The 21,078-nt window shown below is 36.4% G+C and overlaps 1 protein-coding gene across 2 annotated transcripts in view; it reads right to left on the bottom strand.

Annotated features, from left to right (window-relative positions):
• The window catches only part of LOC112047842 (facilitated trehalose transporter Tret1), a 40,220-nt gene that overhangs the window by 15,429 nt on the left and 3,713 nt on the right, over positions 1–21,078 (bottom strand). Inside the window, exons 1-4 of one of the 2 annotated variants that reach the window (XM_024085105.2) lie at positions 12,436–12,642; positions 10,615–10,788; positions 9,684–9,813; positions 1,900–2,004 (exon numbers count right to left, since the gene is read on the bottom strand). In XM_024085105.2, coding sequence (XP_023940873.1) covers positions 1,900–2,004; positions 9,684–9,813 — 235 coding nt within the window. In that variant the 5' untranslated portion in view covers positions 10,615–10,788; positions 12,436–12,642. Of the gene's footprint in view, positions 1–1,899; positions 2,005–9,683; positions 9,814–10,614; positions 10,789–12,435; positions 12,643–21,078 lie in introns of those variants that run through there. The other variant, XM_024085104.2, reaches the window with a different exon arrangement.

Raw genomic sequence — 21,078 nt, 5'->3', positions numbered from 1 at the left:
CATGTGTGTAAAAGGAGTGGATGATGAGTTGACGAGTAATAGAGACGAATGGAAAAGATTGACATAATTTTGCGACCCCACTTAAGTGGGATAAGGGCAAGGAGATGATGAGATTATAACTTTTGCAATTTTTACGAATGGCCATTCAATTTTTTGAAAAACTATCTACATGCTATTCCGTATCGAATGACACCACCACAATCACAGTTTTAGGAGAAGGAGAAAAAGTTTTGATGTAAAAGGCGTTTGTTAACTAGACTAATAAGTGTATTAGTTCTAACGTGAGTTTTGCCACTTTATTACTATAGGTCAAACTGAGAGACGCCTGCGGTTTCACCCGTTTAGTTTCTGTTTCTGTATGAATACGGGGATAAAATATAGCCTATGATACTAACAAATAACGTGGATTTGTAGTGGTAAAAGAATTTTCAAAATCGGTTTTGTAGATCCAGAGATTATCCCCACAAACTTTACCTCTTTATAATATAAATAAATCCTGGGGCCCGATTCTCTGATGCTCCTATGAGTATAATGCTTAGACCTCCACGGGTGTGTTTTATATTTGGTTAAATTATTCAGTGGCGTAACTATAGATTTACCAACTTATTATTGACCTCTATACATTTTCCTTGATAGCCGGAATAGTAAGTGTCATGGTTCTTCTCGTAGATTTCGCAACTTTGGAACTTATTGATTACGGAGGTACATCGCTGTCTTGACTTTGCTATAGCTTGGTTTCGTTCGTAACACTCCAGATGGTCCGCGCGGGCCGTGAGACGTGTAGCGATGAATGAAAAACCCACGACTGATACACCTCACTTCCTCAATTTGACACCCGCGCAGTCTTTCCCCCCGTCGCCCGCATATCATGGGAGTGTCATCAACGAAATTGCCAGACTATATTAGGTATCCAAACCTCTCTGCCAAACTATTGCTTACATGATTAAAAACCTAATCTACATACAAACAAAGATGAAGAAGAAAAGAATGCTAAAAACAAATAGAAAAGAAAAATATATATTTATCTACCATTCATCCCGAAAAACGAATATTGACAGGACTACCAAATAAATAAGAAAACAAAAATATTAACTACCCAAATTGAAAAAAAGCACACGGGGTACTTAATAACTTTATAAATATACCTACCTACCGATAGAATGATTATTATAGTATAAAATCCTTATGCAAAGTACAACTATAAAATTGTAACAGCGATTATTTTCTTAGTAAGTACAATTATGCATTTTCTGAGTACAAGTAATACAATACATACCTATGATAACAAGGCGGATTTCATCGTAAAGAGGATTCAGCGTAACGTTCAAATGTCGTGAGAACCAATACATTACGATTAAGATTAATATATTTATTTATTTATTTATTTCAAACTTACACTAACACAGATTACCCCCAATTCAATAGTGTAGGGTTACAATATTATAGACTTGTAACATTTATCTTAAAGAGAATGGGACTTTTTGACCCTAGTCATCATCATCATCATCATTATCGACGAATATTCGGCTCACTACTGAGCTCGAGTCTCCTCTCAGAATGAAAGGGGTTAGGCCAGTAGTCCACCACGCTGGATCAATGCGGATTGGCAGACTTCACACACACAGATAATTAGGAAAATTCTCTGTTATGCAGGTTTTCTTATTATGTTTTTCCTTCACCGTTTTAGATACGTGATATTTAATTTCTTAAAATGCAAACATCTGAAAAGTTGGAGGTACATGCCCCGGACCGGATTCGAATCCACACCCTCCAGAATCGAAGCAGAAATCTTATCGACTGGTTATTTGTGAGTGTCATAGGATATATTTTATCCCACGAGATTTGGAACTACGCGAGTAAAACGTGTTGGCTAGGATAAAATAAACAAAATTAACTCACTTATCCACGATATCTCAGATGTCTTCAAGTGTAAAATTTCGCCCTCTTTGGGGTTTTGCACGGCGGGTATGAGAATGGTGGGAAAGCCAAGTGTCATTCCATAACCTGTAAGAGAAAAATATCTTATACCTCGTCGTCGTCAACCCATATTCGGCTCACTGCTGAGCTCGAGTCTCCTTCCAGAATGGGAGGGGTTAGGCCAATAGTCCACCACGCTGGCCCAATGCAGATTGGCAGATTCACACACAGAGAATTAAGATATTTCTCTGGTATGCAGGTTTCCTCACGATGTTTTCCTTCACCGATTGAGACACGTGATATTTAATTTCTTAAAATGCACACAAATGAAAAATTGGAGGTGCATGCCTCGGACCGGATTCGAACCCACACCCTCCGGAATCGGAGGCAGAGTTTTACCTATCTATATATAATTTTGAGGTTTATCGCCGCGATCTCAACTAATGCACGTCCACTGCAGGACATAGGCCTTTTGTAGGGACTTCCAAACATCTCGATACTGAGCCACCTGCATCCAGCGAATCCCTGCGACTCGCTTGATGTCGTCAGTCCACCTGGTGGGGGGTCGGCCAACACTGCGCTTACTAGTGCGGGGTCGCCATTCCAGCACTTTGGGACCCCAACGTCTATCGGCTCTTCGAACTATGTGCCCCGCCCATTGCCACTTCAGCTTCGCAACTCGTTGAGCGAAAAGACAAAAGTCTTCGAACAGTGCGTGTTGCCAGTGATGACCTATGGTTCCGAGACTTGGTCGCTAACTATGGGCCTCATAAGAAAGCTCAGAGTCACACAGCGGGCGATGGAACGAGCTATGTTAGGAGTATCTCTGCGTGATCGAATCAGAAATGAGGAGATCCGCAGAAGAACCAAAGTCACCGACATAGCTCAACGAGTTGCGAAGCTGAAGTGGAATACTATTAAGATACTTTTAATAGACTTGGTGTTGGGGGCCAGGTCCACCCTAGGAGATAATCCTAGATACGCCAATATGCAGGAGGTCACACAGGCCTTTTGTAGGGACACCCAAACATCACGATCCTGAACCACCTTGCTTGGGGGGTCTACCAACACACCGACACTAGGCTCTCTGTGTCGCGATTCGAGCACCTTGGTACCCCAACGTCCATCGGCTCTTCAAACTTTATGCCCCGACCATTGCCACTTCAGCTTCGCGACTAGTTGAGCGATGTCGGTTTTGTTCTTGTGCGGATCTCATTTCTCATTTGTTAGCGACCAACTTGCATTTATAATATGCAATCAAATTTTGACTCTGTTATAATAGTATTGAAAAGATAATTCGAGGCTGAATTAACGTAGGTGTCCAGAGATCCACATCGTAATAAGCATCGCATCAAAAGGATTTTAGTATTCTTTGTATATAGAAAATAATACAAGTGCGTCCACTGAGCCGCATCGAACGGATTTTATTAACCGACTTCCAAAAAGGAGGAGGTTCTACGTTCGGCTGTATGTATGTTTTTTTTTTTTTTATGTATGTCCAGCGATAATTCCGTCATTTGTGGACCGATTTTGAAAATTCTTTTTTTGTTTTGAAGGGTTTGATTCCAGGGTGGTCCCATTTTTTTCATGTCAGGATCTGATGATGGCATCCTGGAGAAATCGAGGGGAACTTTCGAAAATCGTAGGGACGGCTAGTGCGTTTGTTAGTGTTTCCATAAGGTATTTTAAACCACTACAATTTTATGAAGGTCTGGAGTTGGTCTGATGATGAAGCCGAAAAACAGACGATTGAACTCGTCAACGATTTACAGCAGGTACCTTTTGTTTGGGCTTGATTTATTTGTATTGATGAGAACTTTCCACCTAGATGGGTTGTGACTGTATTAAGGGTCTGATGATGAAGATGAAGGACGGTTAAGAGAACTCTTCCACGGTTCACAGTAGCTACCTTGTGTTTGGACTTGATAAATTTGTATTGATGAGAACTTTCCAACCATATGGATTGTGACTGCATAGGGGGTCTGGTGATGAAGACGGAGGACACTCACCTTTCACGTTTTTCTGAATATTCATATTACGTGTGGATAAAGGGGGAGTGAAATTTTGTATATGAGTTAAGGTAGTATTTTTAAAATTGGGATTGTAGGACTTAGATACTTATCATAAGAAAATAACGTTTCAACTAATTGCTTATTAATTTTTGGTTACACTCAGTAGGTGTGCTAACACTAAAAATTAAAAAATAAAAATTTTAATAAAAAAAATTCAACCGACTTCCAACTCAAAAATTAACCTAAACTAAAAAGCATAAAATAACATGTCACCTATGTGCTACCTTCTGATCAGTTTGAAGGCGGTACCAATCCAGTGTCATGTTTTAATTAAAGCCGTTTCTGAAAGAACCACAGAAATTTCGTAATTTAAACGGCTTGAATTAAAACATCACTGGCTTGGCACCGCCTTCAAACTGATCAGCAGGTAGCACATAGGTGACATGTTATTTTATGCTTTTTAGTTTAGGTTAATTTTTGAGTTGGAAGTCGGTTGAATTTTTTTTATTAAAATTTTTATCTACCGTAAAATTAAAAATCCGTTTGATACGATTCGTCCGATACGTAGGATGCGTATATGTGAGGACGTCTACCATTATTTTGAAGTTTTGAGTCAAAATTAAAAAAAAGTCAAAGTTGAAGGTCCTGTAGAGGGCTCATAGTGATGTACAGTAGATATTACCCTACCCTATATTCTTTTAAGTATTATTACGAATCGTTTGTATGGAAGTATAGAAAACTGTTGTTTTAAAATTACGATACGACATACTAACTTTATAGTCTGCAAAGTAATTTCGATACACCCTGGGATCAGTATCTACGCGGGTGAAACCGCGGAGAACAACTTGTTTACGTACTAGGTCAATGATGTTAAATACTGTTAGATGTGTTACTAGGTCATGAAAAATGAGGCGCTCAAAACAGGAAATTTCCACATCTCACTGTTAACTACGAACGTTATTTAAACAAATAATACCTAAATATCGTCTATAATGTCGAGTTGTGTTTTCAGGAAGGATAAAAACTATATATACAAAAATAAATAATGGAATTTAAGACAATATTGTGCATGTGCGCTCAATTTTTAACCGACTTCAAAAAGGAGGAGGTTCTCAATTCGGTCGGTATTTTTTTTTTTTTTTTTTATATATGTACACCGATTACTCGAAGACGCCTGGACCGATTTCAAAAATTCTTTTTTTGTTTGAAACGGTATAGTCCCCATTTGGTCCCATTGCCATCATGTCAAGATCTGATGATGGGATCCTGGAGAAATTGAGGGGAACTTTCTAAAATTATATGGGTATCTAGTGTGTTCGTGAACTTTTTCATTTAGTACTTTTAAGCACTACAATTTCATGAAGGTTTAAAATCGATCTGATGATGGAGCCATAAAACAGACGAGGGAACTCCTCGGCGATTTACACCAGTTACCTTGTGTTTGGGCTTGATTAATTTGTATTAATGAGAACTTTCCACATAGATAGGTTATGACTGTCATTTAGGGGTTTGGTGATGAAGACCAAGGACAATTAAGGGAACTCCTTAACAGTTTACAATCGAGGCCAAACACAAGGTAGTTACTCTACCTTGTGTTTGTAATTCGTATTGCTGAGAACTTTCTACCTAGATGAGTTGTGTCCGTTATTAGGGGTCTGATGATGAAGACCAAGGTCAATTAAGGGAACCCCTTAACGGTTTACGGTAGTTACCTTGTGCTTGGGCTTGATTAATTTGTATTGCTGTGAATTTTGTATCAAGATGGGTTGTGACTGTCATTGGGGTCTGATGTATTCGTTTGAGATGAAATTTTACACTAAAAATGGAAAAATAATAAAAATTTTAATAAAAAAAATACAACCGACTTCAAAACCTAAAAACGTATCCACTAAACTAAAAAGCGAAAAATAACATCATAATATGTTCTACCTGCTGATCAGTATGAAGGCGGTGCTTAGCCGGTGTTGTCTTAATTTAAGTCATTTCTGACAGGACCACATGAAACAACACTTTCTGCAAAATCTAAATCTATAAGATATTCTCACATGGCTTGAATTAATACATCACCGGCTTAGCACCGCCTTCATACTGATCAGCAGGTAGAACATATTATGATGTTATTTTTCGCTTTTTAGTTTAGTGGATACGTTTTTAGGTTTTGAAGTCGGTTGTATTTTTTTTATTAAAATTTTTATTATGTAGCCTAATATTCGGATCACTTTTTGCGGTGATGTTGTAGGGACGTAACCGATCTATAGTATAAAATTATCATTGTAATAGATTAAGGAGATAAAAAACGATACTTCCCATAGCAAAGCATATCCAATGAATAGCTTACTAAAGAACCATTAGCAATTACAATGAAGTCTATTTTAGTCCGTTTTGTATTGTATTCTGTGACATACCAACATCAATGGTATTATTATAGTTAATGTATATATTTTGATGACATTGGCACGCTTAACGTTCGAGAATAATAAAGACATCGTGACAACAAAGCTTTGTAAAATACCTACAGTGAGCTGGTAAAGGATCCTCGGTCGGTTTTAGGTCATACCCAGGGGTGTAGCTACCAACGTATCAGGCCCCGTATCAATGATACGGGGCTCCGGACTACAGGGCCACCTTGCGTGTGAAAGTAATAATTAGTAAAATGTAATCCACATATGGTCACTGTTAGGTACTTCAGAAATGACGAAAGTCGAAAAAAGTGATCTCTTTTTTCCCGAGTTAAGCGTGAGCCCAAAAATTGTAAACATCCTAGACAGGTTAAGTCACTATATTTATTTTATGCAAGCTTTTTTTGTTTCTTTTGTGAGAAATCTTTACCCTTCATTGGGCCCTCCAACTAAGTCCAAGGCACGCTACGCCACTGGTCGTAGCACACCTATCAACTATGAAAGGGATCGGCACTGCATCAACTTTGGACAAGTTGATGCAGTGCCGATCCCAGTGCTGGTCTAATCACTAAGTATTTTAGTCACTATTATCATTATCAACCTATTGAAGTGGACAACAAAGTGTACATACTAAGTAAGCACCGGATTACATTTGTAATTTGTATCATATTATCTGAATGACATATTTTTGTCAATTGATTTGTTATATTTTGTTTTGACGGGTTGATAATAATTACCAAAGTCCACAATATTCTTTATGAAACTTCATACTGCAACTTACTATCGAAAATGCGTTATCGCCTTGCCTCGCAGCTCGCGTCTTTATTCATTGAAAATTATTAGAAATTATATAGAAAAATAGTAAGTAGAATAATAAAAATGGTAATATGTTTGTGATAAATTAGGTACCAATTAAAACTATACACTATGAGTGGTGGATTAATAATATGAATTTTACATCTGCAGAGGTATTAGAAACTATTGGCAAATTGAGATTTCTTATAGGTACTTGGCATTTTCCTCGCTGTATCGAGAAGAAAAATTGTGCCCTTGAATTCTTTGAAATGCTCAGGATTCTTTTTTTGAACCCCTCGCTTCGCTAGTGGTTCAATCATCGATTCCTTTGTTTGCTCAGCATTCAATACTCGTATTCGTCGTGAAAATCAATGTTGCTGCTTGTCATAACAAATAACTAATTCACTCGCTCTTAACAATGCTAATAAAGGTATTTAGAGACCTAAGCTTAAAATAACAAACTACTAACTAAATAGTTATTAGTATCTACTCATAAATTCCGGTTATTACTTGTACATTTAAGGTTATCGCAATTTAATGTGGGAATCATACCTGAATAGAATAATTATTATAGGTATATGTTTAGTTATAATGAAATGAATTAGGTATAGCGTGCTATTTTAATATACGCAAAAATTTCAATTGTTTTATCATTCTTCAATTTATTTTGTTTGCTAATAAATATCTACTGTACATTACTCTAAGCCCTCTACAAGAACTTGAAATTTTGACCTTTTATAGTTTTGATTCAAAAAATCTAAATTGTAAGTACACATATCCGCATCGTAATTATCCGACGCATCGCACTAAATGGATTTTTAATTTTACGGTAGACAAAATCCGTTCGATGCGGCTCAGTATGCGCACGTCGCACTTGTGTAACTTTCTATATACAAAGAATACTAAAATCCGTTTGATGCGATGCGTCCGATACGTACGATGTGGATCAGTGGACGCCTACGCTAATTCAGCCTCGCATTATCTTTTCAATACTTTTCTATCAGTAGTTGCTTGGTACTTCTATACTAATATATAAAGCTGAAGAGTTTGTTTGTTTGTTTTTTGATTGAACGTGCTAATCTCAGCAACTACTGGTCCGATTTGAAAAATTCTTTCAGTGTTAGATAGCCCATTCATCGAGGAAGGCTATAGGCTATATATTATCCCCGTACTTCTACGAGAACGAGACCCACGCTGGTGAAACCGCGCGGCATCAACTAGTATTATATATGCAAGTTGATCGCTAACTATGGGCCTGATATGGCTCAGAGTCACAAAGCAGGCGATGAAACGAGCTATGCTCGGAGTATCTCTGCATGATCGAATCACAAATGAAGAGATCCGCAGAAGACCTAAAGTCACCAACGTAGCTCAACGAGTCACAAAGTGACAATGGGCGGGGCATATACTTAGAAGAACCGATGGAACTCTGGGGTCCCAAAAGTACCGGAATGTCGACCCAGCACTAGAAAGCGCAGTTTTGATCGACCCCCCCAACTGGTGATCACAAGATTCAAGTAGGTAGTTCTAGGTACCTACCCAGGTACAAAAAAGAATTACATTATCTACAACGACGACCTGATGTGCCAAAAATAATAATTAAAGTATATTTAAATTAATATTTCAATGATAAATATTCATGACAATTAATTATTTTAGTAATTAAGGTAACAAAAGATGAAGAACATTAAAACGCAAGTACCTACGTAACTAAATTTATTTGTGTGAAACCAGTATTTACTCGGTAGGAAGCATTAAATAAATTTAAAAATTCATAAAAATGATTTTTAGTCATAATATTAAGAATGGCTGTAGGCACCTAGCTAGGTAGTTGTATAAACAATTTATATAGGTATATTAGTGATTAGTGATAATATTGATTAAATTAATTTTGACATTGCTTGAAGTCCTAATTAAACCAAATTATTGTTTATGTTAAGAACAAACTTCCTCAAAAAATACTTACGTTCATTTATTATGAATGTTACGTTCATTTACTTTGCTTAAACAATTACACAGAAAATATCCATTAAAACGTTCTCAAGAAATACCTAATTATATGCAATTTTTTTAAAGTTTTACTTTGACTAAACTATTGTTACATCCCTCTAATAAACACTGTAATGCATTTCTAGATTTAATACATTTCTTAATAACACAACAACACTTACACACACACAACACAACACAACAACAAGGCAAAAAACATCGATCGTAGATCGTTAGATGGCCCAAGGCGTCACGGAATTGTCATTGGTTTCGCAAATACTTACGAATGAAAAGTAACTACTTTCTTATTATATTCGTGTTGTGGCTTGTGTTTTTACACTTCCAAAATGATCACGAAGGCATAATTAAGGGATTAAACAAGAAAAAAACAGTAAAATATTTTTTAAGTCACAGCATACTAAGTTAAAATGTGCGTGCAACGTGCACGTCTTTGAGTAATGACTTAACATTGTGCGTTCTTTAATATGGAGGGGGTCATCTAACGATTTATATCGATGGCAAAAAAGGGGTAGAAATAAGAGCCGTAAAACCAGTTACAATAAAATCTTACTTATCAGTAGTAGATTCTTTATGCTCACAGCCACAAACTGAGGAAGTGCTGTCCTGAAGCTCTTCCTGTACCCATAATGATGAGTTTGATCTGCTATTGTAGGTGTAGTTTCTTTAGTTAGCGACGTCATCTGTAAATAATTTGCAATGTTATTTTGTTTTCATATGAGTAGGATACAGGACCGTTATGTTTACAAGTATCTACAAACAATGAGGTACACGTCATTTTCTACAATTTATGTAGGTAAATTATAGACATACAGTGCCTGCCCTCTTCAAAAACCTGGATTACCACATAGGCTATATTTTATCCCGAAAAAAATCATGGTTTGTACGAGATTTGCAAACAACTGATGAATGTATGAATTGTTTATTACTCTATCATGTCGCGACGAAAATTATCTGAAATTTAATATGGAGATATATTATAACCTTGATTAACACATAGGCTCATAGGCTACATTTATCCCGGAAAAAATCAAGTTTCCCGTGGGATTTGTTACAGAATTTCAGACAGACATAGCCACAGGCATTTGCTAAATTGAAATAACATTTGGAATACGTGATAATATAGCCTTTAATATCCCCGTATTAACCTTCCCTTTCTTTCAAAGTAAGCTTGTGTTATGGGTAATAATGATAAATTATGATATTTATTTGTAAAGTATACACTAAGTTATACTAATATTATAAATCTTCAGCTTTATTATATCTATAGAAATATTATAAAGCTGAAGAGTTATTAGTTTGCTTGAACGTGCTAATCTCAGGAACTACTGGTCCGATTTGAAAAATTCTTTCAGTGTTAGATAGCCCGTTTATCGAGGAAGGTTATATGATATTTTATTCTCGTATTCTTACGGGAACGGGAACAACGCGGGTGTAACCGCGCGGCGTCTACTAGTGCCAAATAGGATTACAGTTGCACAAACCTTCAACGGTTGAACAGCGTCTTCGCCGACAACGATCTTGATCCCCGGACCCGGACGATCCCATTCGCTCCCAAAATGCTGCTAATAAAGGCTGTATTGTGGAGAATTCCGTCTGATCTTCAAGTCTGAGGCAGAATTTTGCCCCCCACTACAACTCCACGATGGCGAGTTGATCTACACATAATGTAAAAAATTATTTCAGTAAAAAAAAATATAAGTACGTCACTCGTAATCAAAAAGACGAATTGTAATAAAAAATTAATCCCTATTTTCTTTGGTCAATCAATCGTGAACGGCTGTAGCAATAGGCTACTTGCCTCTTTTGTAAACAGTGTTTAAACTGAATTATAGAAGTATTATAAGCTATATTTTATTTTGTCCCGTCAATAATAACCAGTAAAAAATTTAATATAAATGAAAAAATAACTACGTAAATTTTTTGTAGGCGAAACACAACATATTAGCAAGTGACGTCATTCATAGAGATAACAGTGTGATTGGCGTTTGCAGTGATTTGATATATCACGTCACCGCAAGCGCCAATCACAAACCGATGCCTTGTAGCGAATGACGTCACAGTTTATGATTGGCCTTTGCGGTAACGTGATAAAAATGCAATTTTGTTTTATAAAAATATTACAATCACGAGATTATTTTCACAAATAAAAATGTGATTAGAGTTTCTAGGCATCTAAACTGCCTATATGCAAAAAATATTCTTAGATTTATACAGCAGGCGAGTAGCTTATTTCGCTTATAGTTGTTTGTTATTGTCAGTACAAGGTTCAACATTATGCAGATAATTGAAAATTTTAAGATAACTCAACAACTATTTTAAGCAAACTCATACACGACTCAGCAGCTGAGGGGATTTGGATAAAATTTAGCACAGAGACAGAGTATTCATGACAATACATTATTAGTACAACAATATAACTAATTCTACGGGAACCGAAGTATTATGACTGACAGGTAAATTGTTGCCACTAGACCTGTAGGGCGATGCTTGTATGTAGTGCTGACTGCTGATATAGTGCTAGTCGATCGGTCTGTGTGCCGTGCAATATTTTTTTATATTTACTGTTCCACATGACGATAATCTGGTTAAAGCTGAAAAGGAAAATGTATCAAAATATCCTGTATATGTACCTAGCTCGCGAGATTACCGCTATGTGGAATAGTCAACTATTATTGTTCCGATAATCGTTTCAGTCAATGGTCTTATAGCGTAAAGCTTCGATCAACACCTTAAGAAGATCTCAATTGCTAGATCAAGGGTCGGATACAGAAGTCAGTGATTCTTGAGACGGCGCGTATTGTGAGGAGGTTACTCACACTGGTGGAGCCCTGACCACCGATTGCTTGGGCACTCAAATGTCGGTGGATTTTGAGTTCCGAGAGATTTCCGTCGAGTACTTTTTGTTTCTGTAACGAACATACAGACATACAGACAAAAATTTTACTGATTGCATTTTTGGCATCAGTATCGATCACTAATCACCCCCTGATAGTTGTTTTGGAAATATATTTCATGTACATAATTGATCTCTCTACAGATTTAGATATCTCTCTCTCTATATAAATAAATGAGATGAAAGAATAACCTTTAATCCTGATGTACTAACAGCAACGGAATCTACCGCGAGGCACAGGTGGTTTACATTCAAATAATAAATTTATACCTTATACACGCAGGTATAGGTCGATGTTCTTATGGGCATTATTTATATATTATAATACTAACAAACACTCCGCGGATGAACTCGCGTAGTTCCCGTTCCCGTGGGAATACGGGGATAAAATATAGCCTTTGACACTCACAAATAATTCAGCTTTCAATTGGTGAAAGAATTTTCAAATCGCTTCAGCGGATGCGGAGATTAATTACTACAATCTCACAAACTCAAAAATCACGTAAAATCACAGACATCACGTAGGTACAATAGCTGATAAAGTTTATCAATTCTATAGTTTTTATGTTTTTTTTATAAGTAAAAACGACGATGTTGCGTGCTCTTAGCTAACACTGAAGGTATCAACTTGCGTTACTACACAGAAACGCAGCAAAGGTTTGCACAATCCCCTTCACCGCAGCCTTTGCATAAGACCCTGTTATTTATGTGATGATTTAACATGATATTTGTAGAAAAACGGTTATCTTAGACTTTGTGGAAACGTTCTATGACTTAATCCTACACGGCTTTGGACCTTTAGAGACTTTGGTCAAGCTAAGCTTTGACTTTTGTGCACTTCTTCCCTACCCCTATCTTACCCCTACCCTACCCCTACCCTGGGGACCCTACTCCTACCCTGGGGACCCTACCCCTACCTTACTCCTGTACCTCTAGTAATTCTAAATCGGTTCAGCCGTTCTCGAGATATGCGCTTAGGAAGATTCAAGATTCATTTTTATCTATTTATGATGTGACCAATATTTCCGTTATTTTCCAATTTGTTGTTAAAGACTTGAAGTGATACAACAGTATAGCGGGCGAGGATCGAACCACGACTTGTCAGTTATGAGTCCGACCCCTTTACCTCTGAGCTATAGAAGCTTCAATACAATTGCTTATTTGTTTATTACTATTTAACTATATTTTATCCCCGTATTCACACGGGCACTAGTAATACCGGTGAAATCACAGGACGCCTCCCAGTGGTTAATATAGGCTTGCGCCTCGGCTGTTGTCTGCCTCGGACGTGCTTACCTAATAGCTAATTTTTTTAGGCAAACCATTGACAATAATATATAATTGACATGTTTAATTTGAAGTAGACGTAAAATTTGTATATGAAACATATTTCTAAAATAACTATCAGGGGTGATTAGTGATCGATACTGATGCCAAAAATACAATCAGTAAAATTTTTGTCTGTCTGTCAGTATGTTCGTTATAGAAACAAAAACTACTCGACGAATTTTAACGAAACTTGGTACAATTAGTCTTTATACTCCTGGGCAGGTTATAGTATACTTTTCGTCACGCTCCGATCAATAGGAGCAGAGCAGTGAAGGGAAATGTTGGGAAAACGGGAGAAGTTACTCCATTTTTACAGCGTTACTACTGTAAGGTCAGGATTAATCTAAGAGGTCTAAGGGCGGACGAAGTCGCGGGCGTCATATTTAAAATCTTATGCACGCAAACTTAGGGTTAGCCTTAAACAAAACAGTTGTAATTCTAAACAAGTGTTAAACACGAAGTGACTGGCCACCTGACCTCCACAACTCATAAGGATAAGCGGTATCACATAACCTATAGCAACAAAGGTTATGAGTAATTTTCCAAACAATTAGGTGTTAATGTTAACTTCAACAACCTTTAAAACTGTTTAACTTTTTGAGAATTACCTCAATTACGTCATGAAACTTCATCTTACGGTAATCTTACGGCACTTTTGTTTTTACCCAAGTGAGTTACGCAAAGTGTTTATCACTCTATCTTTTTTTTTCTCTTTTTTGTCTTAGATAGGTTTGCGCTTGACTACAATCATGCCTGATGGTAAGCAATGATGAGGTCTAAGATGAAGCGCGCTTGCCTAGAAGATGCCTATTCACTCTTGCCTTGAAGGTGCACAGATTGTGGCTGTTAGGAAAAACAGACGCCGGAAGGGCATTCCATATCTTAGCAGTTCTAATTAGAAACGTTGACGCAAAACGGGTTTTCGTGCGGGTTGACTGAACGTCGACAATTAAGGGATGCCATTTTTACGACGTCTCGCTGTTATTTGATAGAATGGGGATGGAGGAACAAGATTATAAAGTTCCTGAGCACACTCTCCGAAGTTTATTCGGTAAAAAACCGATAAACAGGCGACGTTGCGTTGAATTTTATGTGAAAGGGATACGAATTTTATCCTACCTTTAACAAGTAATTTTACTGATTAGGCAAATATAGATTTTGTTGAAAATTGGCCTCATGAGTTCACCTCAATTGTCCTAATTTATTGCCAATTTTCAGCTCTGTATAATTTGTATAAATTGGGCTAGATTTTATACGGAGACTGGGTTTCTCCTTTCGTATCTACTGAAAAATCCTTCGAAGAAAGAAGAGCTTCAAGCAAAGCATTTCACAGGATAATAACCCAGGATTTCGTGATCCGAAGCGAAATTGGTTAACCACTAAATTAAGACAATGAAGTTTGGGAATAATCATATAGTGGTTGTGGTATGCAAACATGTATACCACAAGCGTTCGCTTTCGCGTTATATGTTCTGTGATGTATACACACAGAGTAACCAGAGTGAGACTTTACAAGCAATGTACTGAAGCCAATGAAAAAAAACCTAATGGACCTTTACGAGTAAGCAATGTGTTAAAAAACATTTACTTAGTCGAGGTTACTACCAATGATGAGTTCTATAAAGATAAAGGCGGTTGGAGGCCATTGGATCAGCTTCCACATTCACACAGGAAGTAAATGAAATTGTAATGTTGTCTTCAATTGTAATTTATAATACTGTAGGAGTTTTTTTAAAAGTGCAACTGTTGAGTTTCTTGTCGGTTTCTTCTCAGCAGAACCAGCCTTCCGAACCGGTGGTAGAATCTTTACAAATAGTCAACGGACGTGTCAAAAATGCTTGTAAACTGAGCCTACTTGAAATAAATGAATTTTGAATTATTAGAATTTAAAATCTGAAAGTTTGTCAGCTCATGCTCCTACTATAGATGAGTACCGTAACCAACTATGGAGTTTGGACCGAAACCTCAACTACCTAAGTATAAAGTATTTTTTTTAAATTTTGTCTACATAATGATATGAGATATCATATCTCCATTCGCCAAACACTTGGCATAATCGCAACCTTACGTTAGAGACCCTTAAAGTGACCCTTTGACGGCCTCCGTGGCGCAGTGGTATGCGCGGTGGATTTACAAGACGGAGGTCCTGGGTTCGATCTCCGGCTGGACCGATTGAGGTTTTCTTAATTGGTCCAGGTCTGGCTGGTGCGGGCTTCGGCCGTAGCTAGTTACCACCCTACCGGCAAAGACGTAACGCCAAGCGATTTAGCGTTCCGGTACGAAGCCGTGTAGAAACCGAAAGGAGTGTAGATTTTCATTTTCCTCCTAACAAGTTAGCCCGCTTCCATCTTAGATTGCACCATCGCTTACCATCAGTGGAGATTGTAGTCAAGGGCTAACTTGTAAAGAATAAAAAAAAGTACCTATCAAATTTAATAGTGTTTTTCGAAGGGTTGCCGCGAAGCTAAGTAACTGGCGACTGGGAATATAATTTCTCATATTATGCTGAGGAAAACATAAAAATATTACACTTTATACTTAGACGGTTGAGGGTCTAGATCCTTAAAACCTGCTACATCCCAAAGCCAGCACGGTCCAAACTCCATAATGGGCTACCGTACTTACTTATGGTAAGAGCATGAGCTGAATAACTTTTAGCTTTTATAAAATTACGAAGGTCTGGGGTTCACAGGCTCTTGGCCTATTTAGCGATATATGTTCTGTGACTTATACAGGCAGATATCGGCTATGCCTGCTTGTATTGGAGAGTTGTGAACATAATCGTAAGCTGCATAATATAATAATTGCATGGAGAAAGTTGTTAAATCTATTCTAAACTTGGATATAAACTAGTATTCTAACCGGTGTTGACTTTTATAAATTGCTGTTTAGAAGCTTTTGGTTTTATAACTAATATTGAAACTATCAGCCTGATTTAACAGTCTACCCTCCTTATGGAGCTTAAACCCACCACGCTGCTTCAATGCGGGTTGGTGGGCTTAGGGTTAATGTTAAATTCAAGTTAATGATAATGACCGGGTATAAAGTGCCCTCCGAGGCATGAGGGTGTAACCCCTACTTATTAACTCCAGGCTAAAAATTTACTAGAAGAAAAAACTTCATTATCTCAAAGATAATATCTAGGAGTCGAACCCAGTTCTTCGTGATCTGAAACCACATACGCTAACAACTGGGCTGGACCAATGAGGAAGTTATGCGGCTACAATATCATCAGTGAATTCATTGTGGAATCTTATAAAAGACAACGGCAAACCTAATTAGTTAATTACTATGTAAATCGGTCTCTAGAAAAATTTAAATGTGTTTAAAATCCATTTTTATAACATCACAGTAACATGTACCTACCTATCGTACACTCACTGTAACAACAGTTTGTTACAGTACATACTGATTAGTCAGTACTAATCAGTATGATATTGTTACCTTTTGTTATGTAAAAGAATTTTCTAACACTTTTCTATTCGTAAAACTACTACCTACTTCGTTATATTTCCAGCACGGTTCTTGGTAGGTATCTTGGTTGATGTATTATCATGTCAGCCGATCGATGTTCACTGCAGGACATAGGCCTTTTGTAAAGACTTCCAAACATCACGATCCTGTACCGCCTGCATCCAGCAAATCCTTACGACTCGCTTGATGTCATCTGATGGGGCGGTCGACCAATACTGCGCTTTCTAGTGCTGGGTCGCCATTCTAGCACCTTGGGACCCCAATAACCCTTATAGAGAAAGGAACCCTTATAGTTTCGCCATGTCCGTCTGTCCGTCCGTCCGTCTGTCCGCGGTTTAGCGCAGTTTCGCCACGTCCGTCTGTCCGTCTGTCCGCGGTTTAGCGCAGATCCTTAAAAAAGCGTAATTGGAAACCGTAAGATGCATACTAATTCCGTTGTTAATTAAAAAGATAAAGTTGTCAGTAAAATAATTTAGTCTGTTAAAACTAGAAAGCTGAAATTTGGTATGGGTATGTAACTACATATTGATTACGTCTATAAAGTGGTAAAAAGAAAATTTGAAAAAACCGAAACTGGGGTTTCTTCCCTACACGGTATCGCTAACGGTATTTTTGTGCATAAGGGATAAAAGTGCTAACTTAATCTACACCCTACATTGAGCGTGGCCCGACACGCACTTGGCCGGTGTTTTTATTTATAAAGTGACAAAGTAAGCACATGATCTATAAGAACGTAGAACTCACTATAATTCTAAGTTCTATCCTTGTATAATAATATGTATCATATTATGTACTAACTGATGATCAGTTTGAAGGCGGTGCTAGCCCGATAATGTATTTATTCAAGCTATGTATGAATATCATAAAGATTTAGCCTTTATTATGTAGTTCTTTCAGAAACGGTTTAAAATAACACAACACCGCCTTCTAACCGCCTTAAAACTGATCATCAGTTAGTACGTAATATGAATTTTCAATTTTCTAAATTGGTTAAGATATGACGAAGTTCTGAGGTAACAAACATTGAAAAAAAACATATGCGTCGAATTGAGAACCTCCTCCTTTTTTTCAAGTTCGTTAAAAATAAACGTAACATTAAACCTTGAATGAAATCTGGCATATTTCGTTGTATACGAAACAGAAATAATATGGAAAAGAAGTTAAGAGCCGACCCTGAAAATTAAACCTTCAAAATGACCTATAAAGGTATCGCAACTTCTGCAACAATTTGATTACAAAAATTAAACGAACCTACGACAGACAAAAACTAGCTCACTCCCTCAAAAATAGTAAGGAACTTTGGAGTAAAATTAAATCTGTTAACAAATTAAACAAACCCACCGCTTAAATATTTTAAACATTAAACCTCGATCAATTGTGTAAATAAATACTTTGGCAATATTGGAAAGAAACTAGCAGAAGACATTATGTTAAACGCTCCACAAAGTGTTGACCCCTTAAAATTTATCGATAATTAACTAAATTACAAGAAACTGTAAGTATTATTAGGATCTTTAAATCTGAAAGCGCGATCATCAAGCGGGATCACAAAACTCCTTAAATTGGGCATTCGTGTAATAGCACCAATAATAAGTCACTTAACTAATCTATGTTTCAAATTGGTGTTCATAAATGGAGATGACTCAGATGTTAATAATTACAGACCTATTTCTATATTATTATCCATCGCGAAGGTCTTGGAAAAGTTAATAAATTCTAGACTAGTCAGCATCTAAATAAATTCAACATCCTTTCAGATTGACAATATGGGCTTAGACAGGGAAAATCCACAGTACTGGGGTTAACATCAATTATTACAGAGCACTTAGACAAAGGTATAAAATGTCTAGCCGTTTTTCTAGATAATAAAAAGGCGTTTGATACTGTTTCCATTCCTCTGCTGATACAAAAACTGGAGGAAATTGGCATCAGAGGTACACCACTGTCATTAATCAAAGATTACCTACACGAAAGATCTCAGTGTGTCAAATCGGGCAACATGTTAGTGATGAGTATCAGCCATCATTTGGTGTTCCTCAAGGAAGCGTATTAGGACCAACATTGTTTTTGATATATATCAATGACCTATATAAATTAAAACTAGATAGTTGTCAAGTGTTCTCTTATGCTGATGACACTGCTGTAGTTTTCTCCGGTGCATCATGGTACTCGGTCAAAAAATTTGCTGAATCTGGTCTCTCAACAATTTCTCTGTGACTGACGTCAAATCTTTTAACGTTAAATACAAAAAAAAATTGCTTCGGAGCTGAAACACTTTTTTTTGGGGTTTCTTGTTATTTTTCTCCAATTGTTCGATTCAATTTGCTGGGTAAATTGGTACGCGAATTTTGGGATAAGAATAAACAAAATTATCAAATCTTACCTATTATTATACATACATACATATTAGTTTAGTATTATATTACCTACATCATTCAATTTGAATCGTTATGATCGTTATTGTTGTCAACATTTCTTATTATTTTGATTACAATAAATAATATTATAAAATTAAATATATGTTTTTATTACAACTGACTTCAAAATATACAATTTCCATTAAAAAAATAACTATCAAAATCAGACCTGTCATTAAAAAGTTACATACATAACAAAATATACAATGTCGAAATGATAACCTTCGTCGCTTGATAAAATATAAGATCAACCTATATTTTATGTTCTATTTGTCTTTACAAGATTTACTTTTGAGCGATTAGATAATAAGGAAGACGTCTTGTTATAATAGTCTCAAACCATTCTAGAGTTCTAAGTACTCTAGCCCTAGAGGATTTTCCAAGGTCATATAACTTCATATTTTAATTTATTTGTATTTATTAAAACACGAACGGTACAATTTACCTATTAAAATAGGCAAATAAATTGAAATAAATTGACTAAAACTATAAATTTAAAATAAATTAAAACTAACACTTAACAAAATCTGCCGCCTACAACAATTATTTTTGTTTTATTATCTTTAATTACTATTATACCTAGTGTTTATATAAATATCCCGCTATATGTTCCTAACTTCATATTCCAGTATGTTTGAAAATGTATGTTTGTACTATCTCCACAAGTCGACATCGACAGACAGATGGACAACAAACTGATAATATGAGTTCCGATATTTCCTTTGAAAAGAGGTACGGAACCTTACGAAAGGTATAAAACATCCTGGAAGAAACAGATTGATACAGATTACAGTGGTTTGAAAGTAACTAGCTGACGCCACGCGGTTTCGCCCGCGTGGTTACCGTTTCCGTGGGAATACGAGAACAATATATGGCCTGTAGCCTTCCTCGATAAATGGGCTTTCTAACACTGAAAGAATTTTTCAAATCCGACCTGAGATTAGCGCGTTCAAAAAAACAAATAAACAAACTCTTCTAAACTATTCTATACATATACACATATACACCGCAAAAGCTGATCCGAATTTATCTACTCCACTGAGCGCATATATGCACAATTTTGTGTTTACTTACATCAGTATATTTAAGTATATATATATATAGTTTGTACACTTCCTAAACACACAACTCGACATTGTAGACAATATTTAGGTATTATTTGTTTAACTAACTTTCGTTGTTTAATAAGCGACTGAATGAAATTAAGACAATTATGCACATAGGTGCACCTCAGTTTTGATGCGCCAGTATCTCATATATATCTCATAAAATATCGTTGGAGTAGTTTCAATTTTACAATACATGATTATTTTTTTTTTATATAAAATACATTAATATATTTGATTCACAAATATGGCTACAGTGTTAAAATCCAGTCAACCCTGACCCTGTTTTAATAAATAACGTCACATACCTGACGATTCGGAACAAAATAACGTGTCCTTTCTTTTATAATTTACTAGCGGACGCCTGCGACTTCGTCCGCTTGAAAATCAATGTAAACTTTCAACCCCTATTTATATATTTTTATGTTTCTTTTTTTTAAGTTTAAGCATGATGCCCTGTCAACAAAAATACGAGAAAGACATAAAAAATAAAAATAAAATGATTTTAACTTCAGTATCGATTATATAATGCCCTAAAATATCAATTATCCTTAAAATATATGTTATATTATGTAATTGCAGACTTTTTGTACAAAAGAGTATTAATCCAAGTCATATTTTGTTTATATTTTGCAGGGATTAGGCAGCGTTTTCGACGAAAGCTTTCAGGCGGCTTTACTCTTATCGTCACTTCCAACAATTAACATTAATTAAATTTCAACCAAT

This window comes from Bicyclus anynana, chromosome Z (assembly GCF_947172395.1).
Source record: "Bicyclus anynana chromosome Z, ilBicAnyn1.1, whole genome shotgun sequence".
NCBI lineage: Eukaryota > Metazoa > Arthropoda > Insecta > Lepidoptera > Nymphalidae > Bicyclus > Bicyclus anynana.
The sequence above is the reverse complement of the archived record's forward strand: the minus strand, read 5'-3'. Positions and strand labels throughout refer to the sequence as shown.